General features: G+C 50.7%; 1 protein-coding gene across 7 annotated transcripts in view; it reads right to left on the bottom strand.

Annotated features, from left to right (window-relative positions):
- LOC142665876 (tumor protein D54-like) overlaps positions 1-21,712 on the bottom strand; it is a 28,450-nt gene extending 6,738 nt beyond the window's left edge. For 3 of the 7 annotated variants that reach the window (XM_075845661.1, XM_075845663.1, XM_075845665.1), the window contains exons 1-5: positions 21,637-21,704; positions 8,172-8,335; positions 7,022-7,170; positions 5,437-5,496; positions 2,080-2,181 (exon numbers count right to left, since the gene is read on the bottom strand). In XM_075845661.1, the coding sequence (XP_075701776.1) occupies positions 2,080-2,181; positions 5,437-5,496; positions 7,022-7,170; positions 8,172-8,335; positions 21,637-21,655 (494 nt within the window). In that variant the 5' untranslated portion in view covers positions 21,656-21,704. Of the gene's footprint in view, positions 1-2,079; positions 2,182-5,436; positions 5,497-7,021; positions 7,171-8,171; positions 8,336-21,636 lie in introns of all 7 variants that reach the window. The other 4 variants (XM_075845664.1, XM_075845666.1, XM_075845667.1 and 1 more) reach the window with 2 other exon arrangements.
- Positions 21,713-25,357: the final 3,645 nt, after the last annotated feature.

Here is a 25,357-nt window from a genome sequence, read left to right as displayed (position 1 = left end):
TAACAGGACGGGTATTAAAGGGGATCTGTCACCAGTTTATTAATTCCCTATCGCCTACCTAATCTAATAGACGCTGTCATGCTGATAATAACTAGTGTGTGATATTTTTTTTCCAAAAACGTTTATTATTTGCAAAGTTATGTTAATTTTTCTAAATATGCGAATTTGGCTATACTTGTCGTATGGGAGGTGACTCTTTCTTTTCACTCTGGGCGGTGTAATGTTTACTGTATGGCGCTGTCCAATCACGGTCATACAGTTCTCCTTTTCCCAGCCCAGCAACACAGCCTGATCATACAGCTTCCATACAGCTTCCATTCCCGACTTTTTCAATTGGTGATACCTCTGGTAATTTCACAGCTAGAACTGTGATGGTGGTATATGAAAGATTAGAATCTCATTATTCTTATGTTACCAGAACCACTGGTCTAGGTGGTCCACAGCCGGAGATATGGCTGTTTAAAGTGATCCCCTTCCCTCCAGCCTCAGTCTCTCACACTGTGTGAAGCAGCTTCAAGCTGATAGGTCAGAGGATGTGAGGTAGCTCCACCTCAGGAGGATCGTTGGTGGTGACACCCACTTGTCTAGTATAACCTCATTTGCATATTTAGAAAAAAGCTCATAACTTCTAAAATAAGAAATGTTTTGGGACACAATTCCCGCCAGTATTATCAGTGTGACAGCGACTATTAGATTAGCCAGGAGACTGGGCATTACTAGTGACAGATGCTCTGGAAAGAAAGTGCCCTAGTTTCCTACGCTGCGGTACATCTACCCCAGGGGGTCCTCAACATGTCTCTAGGGGGTACTTATATTTCATCATGCTGCACTTTTAATATATAGTATACCGTATGATAACTGCCTTGGGGAGACTTTACTGCAATTTATTTGGAGTAGGGGGTACTGGGCTAAAAAAAACAAAAAACATTGAGAAACACCGCTCTATTCTACCCTACTGAGGGCAACATCGCATAAAAAGGGAGACGCGGAGTATGGGATATACAGTTCTCTATGATTTGATTCAGCCTGCGAGTCCCGCTACCCCCGCCCACACAGAGATCCTGCGAGTCCCGCTACCCCCGCCCACAGAGATTCCGCGAGTCCCGCTACCCCCGCCCACACACAGAGATCCCGCTACCCCTGTCCACACAGAGATCCCGCGAGTCCCGCTACCCCCACCCACAGAGATCCCGCGAGTCCCGCTACCCCCGCCCACACAGAGATCCTGCGAGTCCCGCTACCCCCGCCCACAGAGATCCCGCGAGTCCCGCTACCCCCGCCCACACACAGAGATCCCGCTACCCCTGTCCACACAGAGATCCCGCGAGTCCCGCTACCCCCACCCACAGAGATCCCGCGAGTCCCGCTACCCCAGTCCACATAGAGATCCCGCGAGTCCTGCTACCCGTCCACACAGAGATCCCGCGAGTCCCGCTACCCCAGTCCACACAGAGATCCCGCGAGTCCTGCTACCCGTCCACACAGAGATCCCGCGAGTCCCGCTACCCCCGTCCACACACATGGAGCCCGATTGTCCTCCTCCCACCTACACAGAGTGGTTGACCGCTTTCCCAGTATGAGTTTGTATACATATAGACCAGTCAATCACTCTGTATGTTGGGGCGGGGGAGGCAGGACACTCAGGCTCTCTCATATGTAATAATAGATATCCCCCAAATCAGCGTCTCCCCCTCCAGCCTATGTTGCTCTCAGATAGGGTAACGTAGAGGTAGGTCCATTTTACTAATCCTGAAATTTTGCCTGACGTTCCACTTCCGGGGTCACATATAACGTGTCTCTGCTCACGTGGACATAGCGCTAGTTCCTTATAATTTTGCGCCAGGTATTTTCAGGACTTCTGATAACGCTGTTTCTTCTTCTTCTTTGGCAGAGAGCTGGCGCTTTGTAGACCGAGATCCATCACTGGAGGCGTCCAAGACTTCACGTGACCAGCGAGACTCCATGCATTTCACATACGCAGTGATTTTTTTTTCCCCTACCTCCGTTCTTTAGAAAGGCGACAACTACGAGGCCACAACGTCGTACAGAACATGAAGATATGACTAGAAGATATTTTACCTCATGTCCCCCAGTTTCCTGGAGATGGCGGTGCCCATCGTGGACAGAGCGGCAGTGGTTTTCTGCCCGGCAGTAGAGAGAGTCTCTTGAGTCTTCTTGTAGCTGAAATACAAGCAGTGAATATAAATGAACACATCGAGGAGCGGGGTGCAAAATATGTGTCATGTATAAGACCAGGCCTGGACAAATGTACAATTCAGGAGCGGAGGAAGATGTCAACAGCAAAATTGGTGCTGGCTACCTGGCTCCTGGGGCTTTGTCCAAGCCTGATACAGGCAAACAGGGTTTAAAGAGAACCTGTCACTTGGCCAGAAACCTGCGCTAGATTGCCGGCGCCTCGTAGATTCTGCCGCTTTTTTTTTCTTTCTTCTAGCCCCAACCGTTGCAGAGATATCGGTGCCGTTCGTTCTGGTGTCCGATATGCAAATGAGGCCTTTAGCCGTCAAGTGGGCGGTTACCGCTTATCAAGTGACAGGTGTTACCCGCCCACTTGACAGTCAAAGGCCTCATTTGCATATCGGACACCAGAACTAACCGCACCGATATCTCAGCAACGGTTGGGGCTAGAAGAAAAAAAGAAAAAGCGGCAGAATCTGTGAGGCGCCGGCAATTTAACGGAAACGTCGGCTGCAGTTTTTTGGGCAAGTGACAGGTTCTCTTTAAGCAGCTCTGTGACAACCCAGTCATGTTACGTGGAGTCGCGTGTTAGCAAAGCAAATGAAGCAGCAAATGAAGCAGCATGTTAGTATAGTAGGAGCAGCAAGGAAATGAGCAACGTCACCACCCATCACCGGAGCACCCAAATCTACTCCACCTGCGCACACAAAATTCATCCAACTGCAAATACTAGGCGTTCTTCCCACTCTTTTGGGCTTATTCACACGGTGCGGTGTCAAATTGCGGTTAATTGGTGCCATTTGACCACACTGTGCGAAGAAACCCTTCATACAACCGTTCAGACCACATAAGTGTGTGTTCACATGGGCAGGTTTTGTGGCTTTGTTTTGCCGCGATCATCACCAAATCATGGGAAAAAAAAAAAACCTCCGCTGTGGCTATCCAAAATCGTGTAAAAAATGCGGCGTTACAAAAACGCCACAAAGCGTTGGAAAACGAATGGTTTCCAGTACACGTAGCAGTACGCAGTTTTTCGGGAGCGCGGCTTGTACAGGTGAAGCACATTGAAACCATGTGCTTCACCTGTACACGCTACGTGGGCAAAAACGGCACCGCACAACTGCAGCGCACTACCAACATAAGGCCGCTATGTGTACGGGCACTCCGTCCACATTCACACGTCGCGGATTTGTTGCGGATTTTGAGTGCAGATTTTAACCGCCGAAAAAGGGCGAGAGCCGAGTAAAATCCACGACTTGTGAACTCAGCCTCAGGCCCCATGCACACGACCGTAAAATCGCCCGTAATTACGGGCCCATTCATTTCTATGGCCGACGGACACCTTCCCGTATGTCTACGGGCAAGTGTCCGTGCCGTAGAAACCTGCCGAAAAAAATAGGAAACGTCCTATTTTTTTATTTTACGGACCGTCTCCCATACTTTATAATGGGAGCACAGCCCACAAATGTGGGTGACTGTCCGCGGCCGGCTGTACCCGCAATCACGGACCGGGATTACGGCTACGGCCGCGTGCATGGGGCCTTCGTAAGTACGGCTACAAGAACTACTCACATGGTGTGATAAATTCCCATGATTTAGGCCTCATACACACGACCGTGCTGCATTTTACTGTCCGCAAATACGGATCCATAGTCATCCGCAATCATCTGCAAATACAGGATGGTATCCGTAATTATAGTCCGTAGTGCATCCGTCTTTACGGATCCGCAAAAAAAAAAAAAAAACAGGGCGGAATTTTGCGTAAGCCCCTGGCGTGGAATAGCAAAGCTTCCGGAAATACGGACGGCTACGGATCCACCTCCTCAGCTGTCGGCAATTACGGAAGCGCTCATAGACGTCTATGGCGAGTCTGCCCCGCTATCGCAAACAGGAATAGGACAGGTTTTATATTTTGCGGATCATTTCTACGGTACGGATACACATCCGTAAAATATACGGAAAGGTGTCCGCGACCTCTAGAAATGAATGGATCCGCAATTTGATCTGTAATTACGGATGAAAACTCCGGTCGTGTGCCTGGGGCTTTACTTTGCATAAACATTTGGTCCCAGCAGTGATCTAGGGCACAGGGAAGGACGTGTGACGACATACGGGCCGTGCCACAGACAGGAGACGTAACACTCGTCCACACAGGCTGTGCTACAGACAGGGTATATAATCTATATCCACAGAGAGCCATATAAATATATGTACCCAGTCCATATAGCAACCTGTATGCATAAGCTGCAAGTAAACACGTCCGTCCAGACGTCAGATCCCAGGGAAGGCATTTAAGGTCGGGTTCCCACAAGACGGATACGCTGCGCAAAAACCATGCAGCGTATCCGACCTGGAACCCGCAGTACATTCTGTCCGAAGAAAACCGCACCATGCTAAGGTGCACTTTTGTCGAACAAAATTTCCGTTGCGGAAATTCGCTGCAGCGGCGGTCACATGGGATGTAACGTCATCCCAAGAGGCCAGCCTCTGACATCATACAGGCCAGCCTCCAGGGATGACGTATCATCCCATGTGACCGCTGCTGCAGCCTGTGATTGGCTGCAGTGGTCACATGAGATACAACTTCATCCCAGGAGGCCGGACTGCAGGAAGGAGGAGGGCATTCTGGGGGGGCATGATTTTTTATTTTCCCCCGGAGTTGCGATTTTTGCGACGTAATCGTTGCGATTCCGCCGCCAAAGTCGCAACACTTGGCTTTCTGTTGCGGGTTTTGCATCCACATTGAATTCAATAGGGAAAACCGCAATGGAAAATCAAAGAAAACGCAGCATAAATTGACATGGATTTAAATTCTGAACCACAGTCCAATTTATGAACGTTTACGCTGCGGTTTTTTTCCGCAACGCGGGCCGGAGATTTTCTGAATCTCATCCACTTCGCTGCTGCTGTAAATGCTCCGGAATTTCCGCACAGAATTCTGTTGCGGAAATTACGCAGCGTTTTCGCTGTTTGGGAACCCGGCCTTAGTGGCGCTACATGCACAGATATAAACGGGGGAAATTTCATAAAAGTTTTCATGTCGGATGTGTCGGGGTCATTCAGAGAATGGATTTCATACATGATCCCCGGTACTTCACGCTCCCAAACCACAATCCTATAATAACCGTACGACCAATCAGAGCAGAGTACAAACGACACACACTTCATTCTCACATCCCCTAAGCAAGTGTGGCCCCCCCTACAGTAAGCTGGGAGAACGGCAGATCCAAAATGACTCACACATCAGACTGCGTCACTTTGTCGTTCCACTCGCCAAGTTTCTCTGAGGTTTTAACGTAACTGTAACAAAATGAACACCGGGATCTTAATGAAAGAGCCGTGTGCCGTGCAGAAGACGCCTGGCACTGTGTGAGGGGTAACGGCATGGTGCGTCTCCACATGGCAGGGTGCGGGTGATACAAGACATGCCTAGGCGATCACTGGGGCGGACTGGAAGCTCGCGACTTTAGTATTACAATGGCCGACAACGAAAATTGTGTTGCGGCAATTAAATAAAACTGTCCAAAAACATTGCACAACTGGGGCCCAAAACAAAATCTGTAAAAGGGCCCTCACCGACCATGTGCCGTTTATAATGCTGGTCTCTTCTTATGGGGCCTTTTAGGATCCCTCAGACTCTAGGGCGCAGGTGTGAATGCAATATGTGCACCCCTATAGCTGCGCCTCTGCTTTTACTGAAGTGGTATCATGTAAGATGGATGGTGATGATGATGATGGTGATGACATCACTGATCTCAGGAGGAATCAGTAGAATAGGACAGAAATATCTGACGTGAAACCACGGCCGTCACACGGACTCCTGTATTTCAATGGGGCCGTTCACACGACCGTTGTTTTAACGGAGCGTGTAAAAGGTACGTGAAAAAACAGGACATGTCCGATTTTCGTGCGTTTCCACGCATCGCTCCATAGACTCTAGTCTATGGGGGGGGGGGGGGGGAGTCGGTGAGAACGCGTCCCGCCCCGGTGAAAAACTGCAGTTTCTCACATCCGAGGTTGGCCACGTTCGTGTGAATTGAGCCTTAGGGTGCAAAATATTTTTATAGCAGCTACATAGCTGGTAATGCCAAGTGCAGAGGATGTAAGATCTATAGGGGCTGTAACTTCTACAGGGGCTGTAACTTCTACAGGGGCTGTAACTTCTACAGGGGCTGTAAGATCTACAGGGGCTGTAAGATCTACAGGGGCTGTAAGATCTACAGGGGCTGTAAGATCTATAGGGGTCGTAAGATCTATACCCTCCTTGGTAGAGACGTGTGTGAATTAATCCTGTACTTCCGGCTTTGTGATCCCTGCAGGTTCAGAGGTTATGATTTTTTTATTCCTACAGGGGACTCACAATGTGACTCAGGCAGCGGAATACAAATATCATGACCCTGATAAGTACAGACACCTCTTATAATGTATTCTGCTTGTAAGCCCGGGACAGGCATGAGACCCAGAGGGCAGGGCTAATGGAGGTCTTACGAGGGCCGTGTAAACGAGCGCCGATCAATGAGATGGGCCGTTGATCGGCGCTCGTTTGCTCCTTTCCCAAAGGAGCTAGTATGGGGACGAGCGCCCGTTACTCCGATCGCTCGTCCCCATATATTTCTATCATGTTGGCAGCACGAATGACGATATTTTCAGCATTTAAAATGATACAATCAGCCGATGAACGAGCGTTTCCTCGTTCATTGTCTGATCGCTGCCACGTGTAATTATCGGGAACGTTCGTTTTCCGGATAATTGGCCGGTGTAAAAGGTCCCTGATGCTTCGTGAATAATCTTTAGAGGTTATAACATTTCTCTAGGGACGACTCACGCAGTGGACATTTGGACGTCGTGCAGACTCTTCGAGAGGTTGAGCTTGAGTTGGTTTAGAGGGGTCTGTCCCAGCTTTCTCTTTAGCTCTGCTGAATGACGCTCCTTGGCGGCCAGAACCTGACGCAGGGTAAGAATCTCCTCCTCTACCTATAGAAGAAAGACCAGAGACCTCATCACGTGACTGATCGACTGTCTCACATTTGTAATCATCCATGTAAACAACTCCAGATAGATGCCGCAATTTACTACAGATTTAATAGGGTCCTGAAATAATTACTTTAATGAACCCAAATTAATATATTGACCAGTGTAACGTAATCCTCCTTTATATTGCAGTCCATAGTGTGTAATGAACGTTAGATGTATTATAACCCCTGGTAGATGATGTGTGGGTGCAATATCTGAAATAGCCACCAGATGGCAGACTGCTCACATAGGCGGAGGCTATTCCAAGGAGTGACACAAACTTTTTCAATTAAAATCACGTGTGACCGTCACAGCGACATCGCAGCCCAACCCGCTTTCAATTACCTTCCAGAGTTCGGGTAAGTACACAAAGGGCGGATACGCTGCGTAAGGGAACACAGCATGTCCGCCCTGGCAGGCCGTAGGGAATCCCGGACGAAAAACCGTACCAAATCATGATGACGTTTTTTGGTCGAAAAGTCCGCCACGTAAAACAAAAACAAAAACCGCCTATACTTACCCACTGACGTCCTGCAGACTGGCCTCCGGGGATGACGTTTCATCCGGTGTGACCGCCGCAGCCGTCACATCGGATTAAACGTCCTCCCAGGAGTACGGCCTGGAGGAAGAAGCACGGAATTCTGGGTAAGTATAAGCTTTTTTTTTACTTCCTTTCTGAGTTGCGATTTTTGCAGTGAAATCGCAGCTTTTTTGCTGCAAAAATCGCGACAACTGCTATTTGTTGCGGGTTTTACCCCCCATTGAATTCGAAAGAGAAAACGGCAACAAAAAAAGCAGCAATTCCGCAAATGCACCTCTGACGTATTCCTATGGCACATAACTGGTATGTACGGTAAAAGCCGCACCTGAAAGGGTGTACAGACGTCAATACGACACTAAATATAGGGTTAAATAGCGCGCGTTTATAATCGATATCTTATTAATAACAGGACGAGACGAACCTTAAACAGTTCACTGCGCAGTTCCTCCGCTTCGGCCTCGGTCAGGCCCTCCGGCAGCGCTCCTCCTGCAGCGTCAGCGGGCATCCGTGTTCCTGCTGGACCCACCGGGACGTCCGTCATGGAGTCTGACAGCAAACCTTTGTTGGGAGAGTTAAGGTTGATGTCTGTCAGGGGAGGAGAAGGAAAGTCAGCGGGAAGGGAGTGAGCGAGCAAGCAAGCGGGGAATACTGCAAGCAAGCGGCAACTGGAAGCGGAACAACATGACAGCAAGCTGGCCGTCCGATAGGCTTAGGGCTCGTTCACACGGCGCTAAAAAACTAACGAGCTCTTCTTAAAATACAGACCGTCACACGGACTCTTGTATTTCAATGGAGCCGGTCACGTGGCGACGTTTCAACGGAGCGTCAGCGGAAAAATAGGACACGTTCAATTTTGTTCTGTTTTTACGGATCCCTCCATAAACCCTAGTCTATGGGGGATGAGCAATAACGCGACCCGCACGGATGCACCTTTTTTCCCGTAAAAAAACGTATGCACTAAGGCCCAGTTCACACTGAGTTTATGTATGTTGATTTTGACGCGGAAACAGCGACAAAAAACATCCAAAACCGCCTCCCATTGATTTCATGCCGCGTGTTCTTTCTTGCCGCGGTTCCGCCTCTGACCTCCCATTGAAATCAACGAGAGGCATAGAAAGTGTTTCTCACTGCAGTTTTTGCCCACGGTGCTCAATGGCAAAAAACATGGCAAGAATTTGCAGGCAGGTCAATCCCTTCAGGAATTTTGAGGCAGATTTTTCTGCCTGCAAAAACAACTCTGTGTGAACAGGGCCTGACAATGCGCTTTCCCACTGATGTCAATGGGAAGCTTAAATCATGTGTTATACGCGCCGAAAATGCGTCAAATACACACCGTGTGAACAGGGCTTAATGAATGGCAGAGTCGATCCCTTTACATTGCAAACATCGGAGGAGACCGCAGTGGAAAAACACCAAATACGTTGTTCCATTTTCGGCTGCGCCGTGGGACATAGATGACGAGGCAGAAGACCCTCCAAATATTATAAATCACACGTATCGGTGATCATGAAGACATAGGACAGGTTATGTAGGGAAGTACATACAGAAAATGCAGCAGCCAATCAGAAGCCAGCTACATTCAGGCAGCAGCCAATCAATCAGAAGCCAGCTACATTCAGGCAGCAGCCAATCAATCAGAAGCCAGCTACATTCAGGCAGCAGCCAATCAGAAGCCAGCTACATTCAGGCAGCAGCCAATCAGAAGCCAGCTACATTCAGGCAGCAGCCAATCAGAAGCCAGCTACATTCAGGCAGCAGCCAATAAGACGCCAGCTACATTCAGGCAGCAGCCAATCAGAAGCCAGCTACATTCAGGCAGCAGGCAATCAGAAGCCAGCTACATTCAGGCAGCAGGCAATCAGAACTCAGCTATATTCAGGCAGCAACGAATCAGACCCCAGCTACATTCAGGCAGCAGCCAATCAGAAGCCAGCTACATTCAGGCAGCAGCCAATCAGCTTTTACTTTCAGGCTGGAATAATAAAAGCGGAGTTCTGATTGGCTGCTGTCGCGTGCACGAGTTTTCAGGCAGATGCAGCAAACAAAAGGAAACGCAAATAAATCAAAGACAACGCTAAAGACCAAGCAGGAAACGGTGCGCGGACACGGAAATAATACAAGTAAAACTGCCGGCTGCTTCACGACAGGCGGAACTTATTTACTGCGCACATTCAAATGAAAAGAATTATTATAAGTGGCCCGGTAGCCTAGAAAATCCAGCGTGAGAAAAACCATCCACATTGGGCCGGATTCACACCACCGAGTTGTGCCCGTGCGGGTCCCGTTTTCACGGATCCCTCATAGACTTGATTCTATTGAGGAATCTGTGAAAACGGAAGAAAATAGGACATGTGATATACGGATCGTATGTCGCCTGCATTTCCCGGACCGTCCACCGTTTTAAGCAGCCGGGCTCCTGGCATCCGTTATCTATAGTGATAGAAGTCGCCGCCCCCCGGCTGCTTAAACGGTGTACAGTCCGGGAAACGCAGGCGTCATACGATCCGTATATCACGGACCAAACACAGCCATGTGAATAAGCCCTAATAGAAACTAACCCCATCATTGCCCTCACAGATGAACCCAATGTTGCCCATTATAGTAAGAGATCCCATGAAGTACCTCGCTCAGTCATAATGGACAACATTGGGTTAATGTGTGAGGTACATGACGGGGTTAATTACTATTAATGAGGTCAATGGAGGTAAGGAGGGAGCGCTCCTCCCTCCAAATGTGACGCGGCCGGACTAAGGACGAGCGGTGCGGGCACTGCGCGCGCCATGTTCTCTTCATTCATTTCCACTGCGGCAGCACAGCTCAGTATCGAAATACATAAATTGGCGGTATTGAACCGTTTGCCCCCGCACGGCATCGAAATGGTATCGAAACACCCGCAACAAATACGCAGCGTTTACGCAAATACAATTGACATGTTGCGGAATAAAACTCGGCACCGCAAGTCAATTGCTGAGCGTTTTTTTCCATTCCGTATTTACGCAACGTGTGAACGGACCCTCGATGTGAAGGAAAAAAAACCCACTAATTTTAAGACCAATGAGGAGAGAATTGAGAGCACGCACATGGCAGGACGGTGGGAGCTGCCCCGCACACCCGCAGGAAGCCGCCCTCCCCCCGCAGCAGACTGTTCCTGGCTTATTTTACCCAGCAGCCTCTGATTTGATCAGGATCATTAGAACGATCTGCAAAGAGCCAGACGTATTCCGGGCAACTGAGGAAATGAGATCTCCCTGGATGACACATCCTACACAAACAGGCGGCGGCCAGATAAGAGCGTCCTACAGATGTGCTGACACGGAACAAAGGAGCGCGCGGGAACATCACAGGAAACCGAGCGCCGGACACCGGGCCAGCAGATCACACAAGAAATGACAGTCTCTCATTAACAGGCTTATTGCACGCTACACAGGGACAACTTCACACAAGGAAAAAAGCCACGTACGCGGAACCTTACCGCGGCGCATATCCGTATTACGGACCGTAGGCATTTAAAGGGAACTTGTCAGCAGCATTTCACCTATTAATGCAGCAAGACCTGGTGGTAGTGCGTGAAAAATCATTGTTATGTAACCTATAATTATCTTCTAAGTCAGCTCTCTGTACCGTTAGCATTCCGTTTTTTAGCGTTCCCGCACCGTATGCTAATGAGCGCAAGTCTTATCTACATTCCTCATGCCTTTCCTAGTTAACCCCGCCTCCTTACTTTTGATTGACAGCTCCTCGCTTACCCCAGCACACAAGAAATCCTGTGCGTGCGCAGTGATGTCCTGTTCTGGTGCGTGCGCACAACAAGACACCATAGCGGTGCATGCGCAGTAACTAGATTCTAGGCCTGGACGAAGCAGCGAAGGGTGTCAGACCATACAGGACGGCGCATGCGTGCTCAGACAAGATTTCGGCATTCTGGGTGGGACAGTTTTCGGCGGTGGGCGGGGCATAAGAAGATGAACGAACGAGACTGGCGGATTATTACCATAAAAGGTTTGCAGACCGTTATTTATGGTCGTGGGAGGAGTTTAGGAGAGGGGATAACGGAAATGAAGCAGCGGCCAGCGAGGGGTGAGTAGAGCTGAATGGGTGAAATGCTGGGGACTGGTTCCCTTTAATCTCATACCTCCATAATGGAGCCTGACAATTTTTTCTCACGGATTCCATATGAGTTTGTAAGAGAAATATCACTGTATGAAAATCATTTTTATAGCGCCAACATATTCCGCAGCACTTTAGATTTCTATAGGTGCCATATTATGGATTCATACAACCCAGACCCATAATATGGAGATGCACGAGCCCTTAAAAGGGTTTTCCAGCCAGTAAAAATTGATGGGCTATCCTCAGGATAGGCCATCAATAGCTGATCGATAGGGGTCTGACTCCCGGGACCACCGACGATCAGCTGTTTTGAAGCGGGTGCTGCTTCCACTTCATTTCTTCTTGCTCACTGCGAATCTTTGACACGGATGTAGCCGATTCACAGTGAGCAAGTAACGTAGGAGCGCTGCACCCCTTCAAAACAGCTGATCGACGAGGGTCCTGGGAGTCAGACCCCTACCGATCAGCTATTAATGGCCTATCCTGAGGATAGGCCATCAATTTTTACTGTCTGGAAAGCCCCTTTAAGCTGGCCATAGACATGAGACGGAAACCTGCCGTCAGACACGCGTCCTATTGGTTGGCCAGTTCCAAACATATGCGATCAAGCACAAAGATCCTTAGATCCAAAATCATACACCCCGTCAGTCCTTTATAACAAACTCAGATTATGACAGATTACCGAGCAAAAATATCCAACATGGCGCTCATTCTTTTGGCGGATCGCAAACATAACCAACGGACGGCCGATAAGCGAATCAAATAGTTAGAATCCTACGTTTCAACCGCCTTAACATGCTGGAGCTTAATGTATCGACAGCTACGAGAGGCGAGACCTGTCCTTGTGGTTCACGTCCGGTTCGAAACGTCACAAAGTGTAAAAAACAATGTCGATCACTTACGGCCAGTGCTAAAATTTGCAACAAAAACAAGCAAAGTACAAATGACCCTATGGATATACGACCCTATGGATATACGACCCTATGGATATACGACCCTATGGATATACGACCCTATGGATATACGACCCTATGGATATACGACCCTATGGATATACAACCCTATGGATATACAACCCTATGGATATACAACCCCCGCTGTATGACCGATAGGCTTGTGTTTTATCAGAGGAAACAACATGGAAGTGATACCAGAGGGGGAAGCGGATAACGAAACGCTCCCGACACACAAAACCCCCATCTGTTAGACCTCGACTGACTGTATATCCTGCATTGCCCAATATATATATACACACACACACACAAATATTCACGGAGTATCATACGCGGACTCTGTAGTGGACGGTAAGGCCGGGCTTCAACGGGTCAGATAAGCTGCGTAAAAACTAAGCAGCGTATCCGACCTGGAACCCGCAGCACATTCCGTCCATAAAACCGCAATACGTTGTAGTGCGGTTTTTCAGGCGGAATTTCCACTGCGGAAAGCAGCAAAAAAAAAACAACAAAAAAAACAACTGTTCATACTTACCCGCTCCCTCTTCTCTGCGTGTAGTACGGCCTCCTGGATGACGTCACAGGCCATGTGACGCTGCAGCCTGTGATTGGCTGCAGCGGTCACATGGGATGAAATGTCATCAAAGGAGGCCGGACTGCAGCAAGAAGCAGGGAGTTCTGGGTAAGTATGTTTTGTTCTTTCTAGTTTTTTCCTGAGTTGCGATTTTTCCGGTGGAATCTCTGTGATTTAGCTGCAAAAGTCGCGACACTTGGCTTTTTGTTGCGGGTTTCGCATCCCCATCGCCCTGAACACTGCAGGCCCCCCCCCCCCCGTACATACGGAGTCTTATTGAAGATTTTGCTTTATACTTTATTTCTACCGGGGATCCGCACCAGCTTTTGGGGGGGGGGGGGGGGGGGGGCATTAAAAAAAAAAAAAAAACAACAACTGCCCAGTGTGAACAAGGCCTTAGTCAATCAATTCTGCAGGTAACCCAGGATGTGTCCCATCCATGCAGTGCGGAGCTGGGGGAGCAGATAGACAGAGAATACCCCCAAAATCTGCATTCAAGGACTGCTAGGAGATATAGGAAGAGGACAAGAAGGCAATGCAGTTTTCTTTGTCTACTAGAACGGCTTCTGAATTTGGCTCCTTGTTGTGCGAGATACTAATCTCCAAAAATGTTACCGCGAGCGACTAGATTACAGGGTGCGGAAACAGACACCAGATCGACGAGACGGTCACTCCTCCCGGAGACGACAAAGGACAACGGACAAGATACAGAAACACCTCAGCCAATGGAAACAACCGGCGCCAAGATCTAATAACCAAAGTAATAGCGCCGCACGTCCCAGAAAATAAAGCCTTATATATCAATGTGCAAGTAATGTGTCACCCCAAATGTCAGTGTCCTGTACCCCAAGTGTCAGTGTGTCATTATCCTGTACCCCAAGTGTCAGTGTGTCATTATCCTGTACCCCAAGTGTCAGTGTATCATTATCCTGTACCCCAAGTGTCAGTGTATCATTACCCTGTACCCCAAGTGTCAGTGTATCATTATCCTGTACCCCAAGTGTCAGTGTATCATTATCCTGTACCCCAAGTGTCAGTGTATCATTATCCTGTACCCCAAGTGTCAGTGTATCATTATCCTGTACCCCAAGTGTCAGTGTATCATTATCCTGTACCCCAAGTGTCAGTGTATCATTATCCTGTACCCCAAGTGTCAGTGTCATTATCCTGTACCCCAAGTGTCAGTGTGTCATTATCCTGTACCCCAAGTGTCAGTGTATCATTATCCTGTACCCCAAGTGTCAGTGTATCATTATCCTGTACCCCAAGTGTCAGTGTGTCATTATTCTCTACCCCAAGTGTTACTACCCTGTAAGACAGGATTACATCGCTTCGTGCCTGGTTATAGGGTAGGGATGTGTTGCTGGAACCGCAATTCACACTTTGCCATTATCAGCAGAGACATGAGTCATCGGGGTAAGCAGCTCATTCTGCACAGTCTCTGCTCCACTGCCCGTCTAAGAGGCAACGTGATAACACAAGATATTCTGTTAGACGAGCTCTATATGATTTTATTACCCAACAGCATTTACAATTCATTGACAACGACCCCTAATATCACGGCGCGGCAGAGATGTGCGCTCTTATGGGGCCAGATGGTGGCGAGTGCGGCCGCTCATGTACGAGGAGTCTCCGGCTCGGACGCTGAGCTGACAGATAAAATCACTGTAATCCACCACGTTACTAAATCTCACTCTGGATCCCACCTGCAATTATGATCTTCTAAATCTATAACAATGGCGACTGAATGTAGTGATGAAAATAAATCATTTGCGTAATGGGGGGGGAGGGGGACTTCTACCTTTATTAGTATTGCTCCTTTCTGATTAAAAAGCATTTCCCCCAAAAAATAGAAAGATACAGTCCTAACATATTCTGCAATACAGCGGTGAAAACATGCTGGGAGTTGTAGTGTTCTGACAAAGGCGCAGAATGAAAACCGGTGGCGGCTAAAGGAGTCCAAGATCATCTATATTATCACTTATATGAATTCAACAGGACTTTCTTTGGGTGTCGGATACAAGAATCTCCAGTCTCAAAGAGGCAGAGAGCGGAGGAGCCCCTTCTCTAGTGATCGGTGGTGGTCCCATCTGTGATGATAGTTAAGTCCCAGTTCACACGCAGAAAAAAATCTGCATATCTCGTTGCTGTTTTTGACGTGGAAACCACGTCGTAAACAGCGCCGAAAAATGCCCAAAATCGCCACCCATTGATTTCAATGGGAGGTGGAGGCGTTTTTTCCCCCACAAGCGGCAAAAAACGCTCGTGGGTAAAAGAAGTGGCACGCCCTTCGGGTGTTTCCATCTCTGACCTCCCATTGATGACTGAGGCAGAGATTGCGTTTTTCGGGGCGGTTTTTACCCGTGGCGCTCAATGGCCGAGAGCGAAAAACACAGTGAAAAACACGGCACATGTTCTGCCAGCAACAGGACCTTATAGGGACTTTAGAGTTAATACATGGTAGGTCCCCAATTCTCGCTCCGTGGGGCCCAGCGTGTACATGTATTCGCTCATTGATTTCACTGTAATGCTGCAGTTCCCCTGTGGTGGCGCTGCAGGAAAACTGAACACTTGTTGCCAGGTCCCATCCCCTATACGGTGCATTTGCATATTATAATGAGCAGACCGGACAGTCGCTGCTTCCTGTAGTCACACGATATATACTACATACTCCTGAGATGGAATTCTCTTTCCTATACGGCCACGGTAACACCCACAGAACCACACCCCGATAGTGCAGCAACACCCTACTAATGTAAGCACCGCACCAGGCCAGCCGTCACATGATCAGACTGCGGCGATCGCCCTCCCAGGATATCTGCCCGACCGGAAAATGTTTTCTTATGGATATTGAATTTCCACTGGCCACAGACGTCCGAAGCCTACAGGATCCAAAAACAAGCGATCGCGGTAATTCACTTTTTCAAGGATTTGCTGATTATACAACGTTCCACTGCTATAAGGGCATGTTCACACGGGCTATGGCTGAAGAATCAGGACGCCTACAAACATCTGCCCAATGATTCCAAATGGAAATCAACGCGGCGTTATTTTACGCCTCATTTTCAAATAACTGCACGTAAAAACTGTCACTTCTTGAGCCGTTTTTGGAGCCGTTTTTCATTGACTCGATAGAACAGCTCCAAAAACAGCCATAAAAAACGTGAGTTTTTTTTTAAAAATCGCCTGGAAAACAGCTCCGTATGTTCAGCCGTATTTTGTTGAGCGCGTGAACGCAGCCTCAGAGACGCTCTTTACAGAAGTTCTCCGTTCAGGAATAGATAAAGGGTCACAATGGGAATCGGCCTTAACCGGACAATCTTTTTAATGTCTAGGAGTCCTGGTATATGATGGGCCGGTCGCCTTATGGGAGAGGGGTCGCTGACTAAACCAGCGGCATTTATTCACTCCTTCCAATGCCAGGCCTGCGGATACACGGCGACATTGTTCTCCTGCACCGATAGGATCAGCGGACGATGCCACAAATGCAAGAGAACCAGACAGTAATTCCAGACCTCCAAACAGCACCACTGCAGGACTTTACAAGTAGCTGCATTGCAGTTATAGACGGGGGCGGCACAATGACAGCTGTACAGGGTATGGCTGCAGCGGCACCTCTATGGGGTACGGCGGCGGCACACAGCGGCAGCTCTATGGGGTACGGCGGCGGCACACAGCGGCAGCGACACACAGCGGCAGCTCTATGGGGTACGGCGGCGGCACACAGCGGCAGCGACACACAGCGGCAGCTCTATGGGGTACGGCGGCGGCACACAGCGGCAGCTCTATGGGGTACGGCGGCGGCACACAGCGGCAGCTCTATGGGGTACGGCGGCGGCACACAGCGGAAGCTCTATGGGGTACGGCGGCGGCACACAGCGGCAGCGGCACACAGCGGCAGCTCTATGGGGTACGGCTTTGGCACACAGCGGCAGCTCTATGGGGTACGGCTTTGGCACACAGCGGCAGCTCTATGGGATACGGCGGCGGCACACAGCGGCAGCTCTATGGGGTACGGCGGCGGCACACAGCGGCAGCTCTATGGGGTACGGCTTTGGCACACAGCGGCAGCTCTATGGGGTACGGCTTTGGCACACAGCGGCAGCTCTATGGGGTACGGCTTTGGCACACAGCGGCAGCTCTATGTGGTATGGCGGCGGCACACAGCGGTAGCTCTATGGGGTATGGCGGCGGCACACAGCGGCAGCTCTATGGGGTATGGTGGCGGCACACAGCGGCAGCTCTATGGGGTACGGCGGCGGCACACAGCGGCAGCTCTATGGGGTACGGCGGCGGCACACAGCGGCAGCTCTATGGGGTACGACGGCGGCACACAGCGGCAGCTCTATGGGGTACGGCGGCGGCACACAGCGGCAGCTCTATGGGGTACGGCGGCGGCACACAGCGGCAGCTCTATGGGGTATGGCGGCAGCACACAGCGGCAGCTCTATGGGGTACGGCGGCAGCTCTATGGGGTACGGCGGCAGCTCTATGGGGTACGGCGGCAGCTCTATGGGGTACGGCGGCGGCACACAGCGGCAGCTCTATGGGGTACGGCGGCGGCACACAGCGGCAGCTCTATGGGGTACGGCGGCGGCACACAGCGGCAGCTCTATGGGGTACGGCGGCGGCACACAGCGGCAGCTCTATGGGGTACGGCGGCGGCACACAGCGGCAGCTCTATGGGGTACGGCGGCGGCACACAGCGGCAGCTATATGGGGTACGGCGGCGGCACGCACACAGCGGCAGCTCTATGGGGTACGGCGGCGGCACACAGCGGCAGCTCTATGGGGTACGGCGGCGGCACACAGCGGCAGCTCTATGGGGTATGGCGGCGGCACACAGCGGCAGCTCTATGGGGTACGGCTTTGGCACACAGCGGCAGCTCTATGGGGTATGGCGGCGGCACACAGCGGCAGCTCTATGGGGTACGGCTTTGGCACACAGCGGCAGCTCTATGGGGTATGGCGGCGGCACACAGCGGCAGCTCTATGGGGTATGGCGGCGGCACACAGCGGTAGCTCTATGGGGTACGGCGGCGGCACACAGTGGCAGCTCTATGGGGTATGGCGGCAGCACACAGCAGCAGCTCTATGGGGTACGGCGGCAGCTCTATGGGGTACGGCGGCAGCTCTATGGGGTACGGCGGCAGCTCTATGGGGTACGGCGGCAGCATACAGCAGCAGCTCTATGGGGTACAGCAGCAGCTCTATGGGGTACGGCGGCAGCTCTATGGGGTACGGCGGCAGCTCTATGGGGTACGGCGGCAGCACACAGCGGCAGCTCTATAGGAGGACACGATGTTTTAAAATGCAGATGTATTGTGAGATGAAGCTTCATTGCTGTGGAAAAGAACGGATAAGATGCAGGACGGAGGCGCCGCTCCATGTTCCTTCCTGCGCTATAAAATAATTATTATCTCATTGTCTTTTAAAGTGACCCCCGTTCTCGTGATTCGCTCCAGAGCAGGTCCCATAAACAACCCCCCGTCCATACACATCAGATATTTGGCAGTGAAGTCTGGAGTACGGGGCCGGCCCAAATAGGTGGCATTTTTATCCATACAATCCCTGATTTGTTAGGTAGATAAGCGGCGCCCAATGTGTCTGGCACACTCCATATAGACAGTCCTACATTACCACCATACAATGTCAGATCATTCACATACAGCCCCCTTCATTACAATAACGCACCCCACCCATAAAACAGAACAGCCCCCCACCCGACAATCGCAGTACGACAGGACAAACTGTAAAACCCCCAACACATAGAATGTGACAGGACAAAGTAACACTCCCGCATAAATGACAGCCCCGTCTAATGTCGCGCCGAGCCCCCTAACAATGTCGCGCCGAGCCCCCTAACAATGTCGCGCCGAGCCCCCTAACAATGTCGCGCCGAGCCCCCTAACAATGTCGCGCCGAGCCCCCTAACAATGTCGCACCTCGCCCCCTAACAATGTCACACGTCGCCCCCTAACAATGTCACACCGAGCCCCCTAACAATGTCACACGACGCGCCGAGCCCCCTAACAATGCCACGCCGAGCCCCCTAACAATGTCACACGTCACACGTCGCCCCCTAACAATGTCACACCGAGCCCCCTAACAATACCACGCCGAGCCCCCTAACAATGTCACACGACGCGCCGAGCCCCCTAACAATGCCACACCGAGCCCCCTAACAATGTCACACGACGCGCCGAGCCCCCTAACAATGTCACACAGCGCGCCGATCCCCCTAACAATGTCACACGACGCGCCGAGCCCCCTAACAATGTCACACGACGTACCGAGCCCCCTAACAATGTCACACGACGCACCGAGCCCCCTAACAATGTCACACTGAGACCCCTAACAATGTCACACGACGCGCCGAGCCCCCTAACAATGTCACACGACGCGCCGAGCCCCCTAACAATGTCACACGACGCGCCGAGCCCCCTAACAATGTCACACGACGCGCCGAGCCCCCTAACAATGCCACGCCAAGCCCCCTAACAATGTCACACGACGTACCGAGCCCCCTAACAATGTCACACGACGCACCGAGCCCCCTAACAATGTCACACTGAGCCCCCTAACAATGTCACACGACGTACCGAGCCCCCTAACAATGTCACACTGAGCCCCCTAACAATGTCACACGACGCGCCGAGCCCCCTAACAATGTCACGCCGAGCCCCTAACAATGGCACGCCGAGCCCCCTAACAATGGCACGCCGAGCCCCCTAACAATGGCACGCCGAGACCCCTAACAATGTCACGCCGAGACCCCTAACAGTCACGCCGAGCCCCCTAACAATGTCACACGTCACACCGAGCCCCCTAACAATGTCACACGTCGCACCGAGCCCCCCTAACAATGTCACACCGAGCCCCCTAACAATGTCACACGTCACACCGAGCCCCCTAACAATGTCACACCGAGCCCCCTAACAATGTCACACGACGCGCCGAGCCCTCTAACAATGTCACGCCGAGACCCCTAACAGTCACGCCGAGACCCCTAACAATGTCACGCCGAGCCCCCCAACAATGTCACACGACGCGCCGAGCCCCCTAACAATGTCACACGACGCGCCGAGCCCCCTAACAATGTAACACGACGCGCCGAGCCCCCTAACAATGTCACACGACGCGCCGAGCCCCCTAACAATGTCACACGACACGCCGAGCCCCCTAACAATTTTGCGCCGAGCCCCCTAACAATGTCACACGACGCGCCGAGCCCCCTAACAATGTCACACGACGCGCCGAGCCCCCTAACAATGTCACACGACGCGCCGAGCCCCCTAACAATGTCGCGCCGAGCCCCCTAACAATGTCACACGACGCGCCGAGCCCCCTAATGTCACATGACGCGCCGAGCCGAGCCCCCTAATGTCACACGACGCGCCGAGCCCCCTAATGTCACACGACGCGCCGAGCCCCCTAATGTCACACGACGCGCCGAGCCCCCTAATGTCACACGACGCACCGAGCCCCGTCACACGACGCGCCGAGCCCCGTCACACGACGCGCCGAGCCCCCTAACAATGTCACACGACGCGCCGAGCCCCGTCACACGACGCGCCGAGCCCCCTAACAATGTCACACGACGCGCCGAGCCCCCTAATGTCACACGACGCGCCGAGCCCCCTAATGTCACACGACGCGCCGAGCCCCCTAACAATGCCACGCCAAGCCCCCTAACAATGTCACACGACGCGCCGAGCCCCCTAATGTCACACGACGCACCGAGCCCCCTAATGTCACACATCGCACCGAGCCCCCTAATGTCACACATCGCGCCGAGCCCCCTAATGTCACACGTCGCGCCGAGCCCCCTAACAACGTCGCGCCGAGCCCCCTAACAACGTCGCGCCGAGCCCCCTAACAATGTCGCGCCGAGCCCCCTAACAATGTCACATGACACCCTCATCCAATGACACTGAGCCCCATCAACTGTCACGTGACACCCTGAGCCGCCCCCCCCCCCCCCATCTAATTCCTTAGACACGGATAACCTCCCCCTCCAGATTTCCCCACACACGATGATGACCACTTGCCCTCTCCACCCGCCTGACAGCTCTTGTTATAATATGACACCCAGTATCGCCATTCCCCGTCATGAGTGACACAGCGCAGTCCCCGGGAATGGTTTCAAGCAATACCCGCCCTCCTCATGTTCAAGAACGCGGCCGAACTATAAACAACCCACCAACCAACCATCACATAAACAACACCCGGACCCGCTCCCTCCTCACCCTGCCCGCCTGGATCCATCGCTTCGTTGACCGGAAGTTGTTTCCAGTTATGGGCGGGGCCACTTGACGAAACATTAACAGCTGAGCAAGTGTCGCATATATTTGACGTCACGCCAGTGCTATGTCGCCAAGCAGGAAGGAAAGACGCCATTGTGTTGGTTGATTTCATCCCTAGCAGGCTGATGGTATGTTCATCAGGGTATGTTCACACGCAGTGTTTTCAGGCGTATTTCGGGGGCGAAAACGCCTCGAAAAACGCCTGAAAAAACGGAACGCCTCCAAAAATCTGCCCATTGAAATCAATGGGAAAAACAGCATTTAGTTCATATGGAGCGTCTTTTTACGCCACTGTTTTAAAACCGGAGTGTTAATAAGGCTGTTTTCACACGGAGTTCTTTGCAGGAGGAAAATTCTGCCTCAAAATTCCATTTGGGATTTTGAGGCAGATTTTGTCCTTCCTGCACGTCGTTTGCCGTGATTTTCGCCGTGTTTTTCATGGCGTTTTTCGCCTGCGGCCATTGAGTGCTACGGGCAAAAAACTCAGTGAAATACGCTCTCTCTGCCTCCCATTGATGTCAATGGGAGGTCAGAGGCGTAAACGCACGAAGATAGGGCATGTCCCTTCTTTCTGAAATCAATGGGAGGCATTTTCGGCCGCTTTTTGACGAGTTTTGTGGAGCGGATTCCGCTCCAAAAAGCTCCGCAAAATACTCTGTGTGAACAGGACCTAAAGGTAAGTGCACACGACCTCTTTTCAGACGTAATGGAGACGTTTTACGCCTCTAATTACGCCTGAAAAGACGGCTAAATACGTCGGCAAACATCTGCCCGTTGCTTGCAATGGGCTTTACGATGTTCTGTGCAGACGACCTGTCATTTTACGCGTCGCTGTCAAAAGACGGCGCGTAAAATGACGGCCGCGTCAAAGAATTGCAGGACACTTCTGGGGACGTAATTGGAGCCCTTTTTCATTGACTTCAATGAAAACAGCTCCAATTACGTCCGTAAAAGACGCCGCAAAAAACGCGTGCACTTGTAAAACGTCTGAAATTCTGGAGCTGTTTTCTCCTGAAAACAGATCCGTAATTTCAGACGTATTTTGCGTTGTCGTGTGCACATACCCTAAAAAGACACTCTGTGAGGGTATGCACTGTTTTCAGACGTAATTCAGGCGTTTTACGCCTTGAATTACGTCTGAAAAAACGCCCCTAATACGCCTACAAACATCTGCCCATTGCTTTCAATGGGAATTAGGGTATGTTCACACGACAGCGTCCGTAATGGCTGAAATTACGGGGATGAAATTACGCCTGAAAACATCCCCGTAATTTCAGCCGTAACGGCATGTGCAAGCGCTTGAACGCTGCGTCCATTACGGACGTAATTGGCGCTGCTTTTCATTGGAGTCAATGAATAACGGCTCCAATTACGGACAAAGAAGTGACAGGTCATTTGACAGCGGCGCGTAAATATACGCCTCGTGTGAACAGACAAACGTCAGCCCATTGCTTTCAATGGGCAGATGTTTGTCAGCGCTATCGAGGCGCTTTTTTTGGACGTAATTCGGGGCAAAAACGCCTGAATTACGTCTGTAATTAGTGTGTGTGAACATACCCTTACGCCTCGAAAAACTCCTGAAAAAACGGACGCTGAACGCCTACAAACATCTGCCCATTGAAATCAATGGGAAAAACAGCATTTAGTTCATACAGAGCGTCTTTTTACGTGTTTCAAAACACGGAGCGTAAAATGACGCTCTGTAAGGCCATGTTCACACGCTTAACAAAAAACGTCTGAAAATACGGAGCTGCTTTCAAGGCAAAACAGCTCCTGATTTTCAGACGTTTTTCGCTGCGTTTTTTTCCGGCTGTTTCTGGAGCTGTTTTCAATAGTCCATGAAAAACAGCTCCAAAAACGTCTCGTTTTAGCCGTTTTTTTAAGTCACTCGCGATTTTCGCGGCCGTTTTTTTACATGTCCGTTTTTCAAAACGGCCTCGTAAAAAACGGCCCGTCGGAACAGAACGCCGTTTTTCCCATTGAAATCAAAGGGCAGATGTTTGTAGGCGTTCTGCTTCTGATTTTTCGGGCGTTTACGGCCCGAAAAACGTCAGAAAATAGGCCGTGTGAACATACCCTTACAATAAGGGTATGTTCACACGAGGTCATTACGTCCGTAATTGACGGACGTATTTCGGCCGCAAGTCCCGGACCGAACACAGTGCAGGGAGCCGGGCTCCTAGCATCATAGTTATGTACGATGCTAGGAGTCCCTGCCTCGCTGCCGGACAACTGTCCCGTACTGAAAACATGATTACAGTACGGGACAGTTGTCCTGCAGAGAGGCAGGGACTCCTACCGTCGTATATAAGTATGATGCTAGGAGCCCGGCTCCCTGCACTGTGTTCGGTCCGGGACTTGCGGCCGAAATACGTCCGTCAATTACGGACGTAATGACCTCGTGTGAACATACCCTAACACATTTGATACATCCGACAACTACCAGTCCCTGAAGAATACATATTTGGCACCCCTATGTAGTCAATAAGTAATAACACCCCTCCCCCACTAAGCAGACAATGGAGGATCGGAAGCTGTGGAGACAATTTGTGCTACCGGCTAAGAGCATGGAGATCCAATATGGCCGCCTGTGCCTGTTGCTAGGCAACCAGTACAACTTCTTTCGCCCACAATAAAGTGAAATCTGGTTTTGCGACTCTGGCAGAAGTTCCGGTAATATCCCCCAGTGTTTCACGCCAGTAACGCTGTATCAATATATCATGAGATTCTGCAACTTGTTACATTTATTTTTTGTTTCAACTATTCACCATTTTCTAGATCTCCTCTTGCTGTCAGTGAATGGGCACATCCATGTTTAGGCCTAATGCACAATGGCCGCGGTATGCGCAGACGTGGCACGTGGAGTCCCTACGCGAGCAATGCTTTTAGGGGAGGTAGATCATGGGCCGTATATCTCTATAGGCTCCATCCTGCCCAGCGTTCATTAGAAGAGAGATCTAAGATACGCTGTGGCTGAACGTGTGTTTACATGAACTGACAACAAGCAGAGATCTTGAAAATGGCAGGGATTTGAAACCTAAAGATTAGAACGTTTCAGAATTTTTACGGGCGCGATGATTGATCTTTATCCGCTTAAAACCGGAAAATCCTTTTAAGAGGTGTCAGTCGTGTCCCTCCTTTATCGTCTCTCCTTGAGGCTATACAAAAGACGTTTCTCAAGTCTTTCCTGCCGCGCCGGTTTTTGCTGGTTCATCAAGATTGCGTGAAACTCTACTATATAGTCCTAGATCGTTCCGAATAAGTATTTTTTGAGAGAATCCATGGCGGCCTCACTGGAACTTTTCTACGTCCAAGGTTTCGTCTCGTTATTACAATGTCTCGTCTAGAAATATACCAACTTTACCCACCAGAGGGCGTCAGAGCAAAGAGAATGGACTAAAGTCCCTGTCGCATCTCTGACCGCGGGAGCAATCGATAAGGCCCTGTTCACATCTCGTTTTGAACCCACGTTTAGCGTGCGCATTGAGCTCCCTACATACACACTAAATGTGTCCATAGGGCTCCATTAGCCTGACCGGGTCCATAAGTGTGTCCTTTTGGACTCCGTCAGGCTGGTATACGTTGGTATGCCGCCGGTTATATATATATATATGTTACTAGGAGGCGCCGCTATTGTATATATAATATAAATATACCCTAGAGC

This window comes from Rhinoderma darwinii, chromosome 13, assembly GCF_050947455.1.
Source record: "Rhinoderma darwinii isolate aRhiDar2 chromosome 13, aRhiDar2.hap1, whole genome shotgun sequence".
NCBI classification, from domain to species: domain Eukaryota; kingdom Metazoa; phylum Chordata; class Amphibia; order Anura; family Rhinodermatidae; genus Rhinoderma; species Rhinoderma darwinii.
Note: the sequence above shows the minus strand (reverse complement) of the source record. Positions and strands in the feature narration are given on the sequence as shown.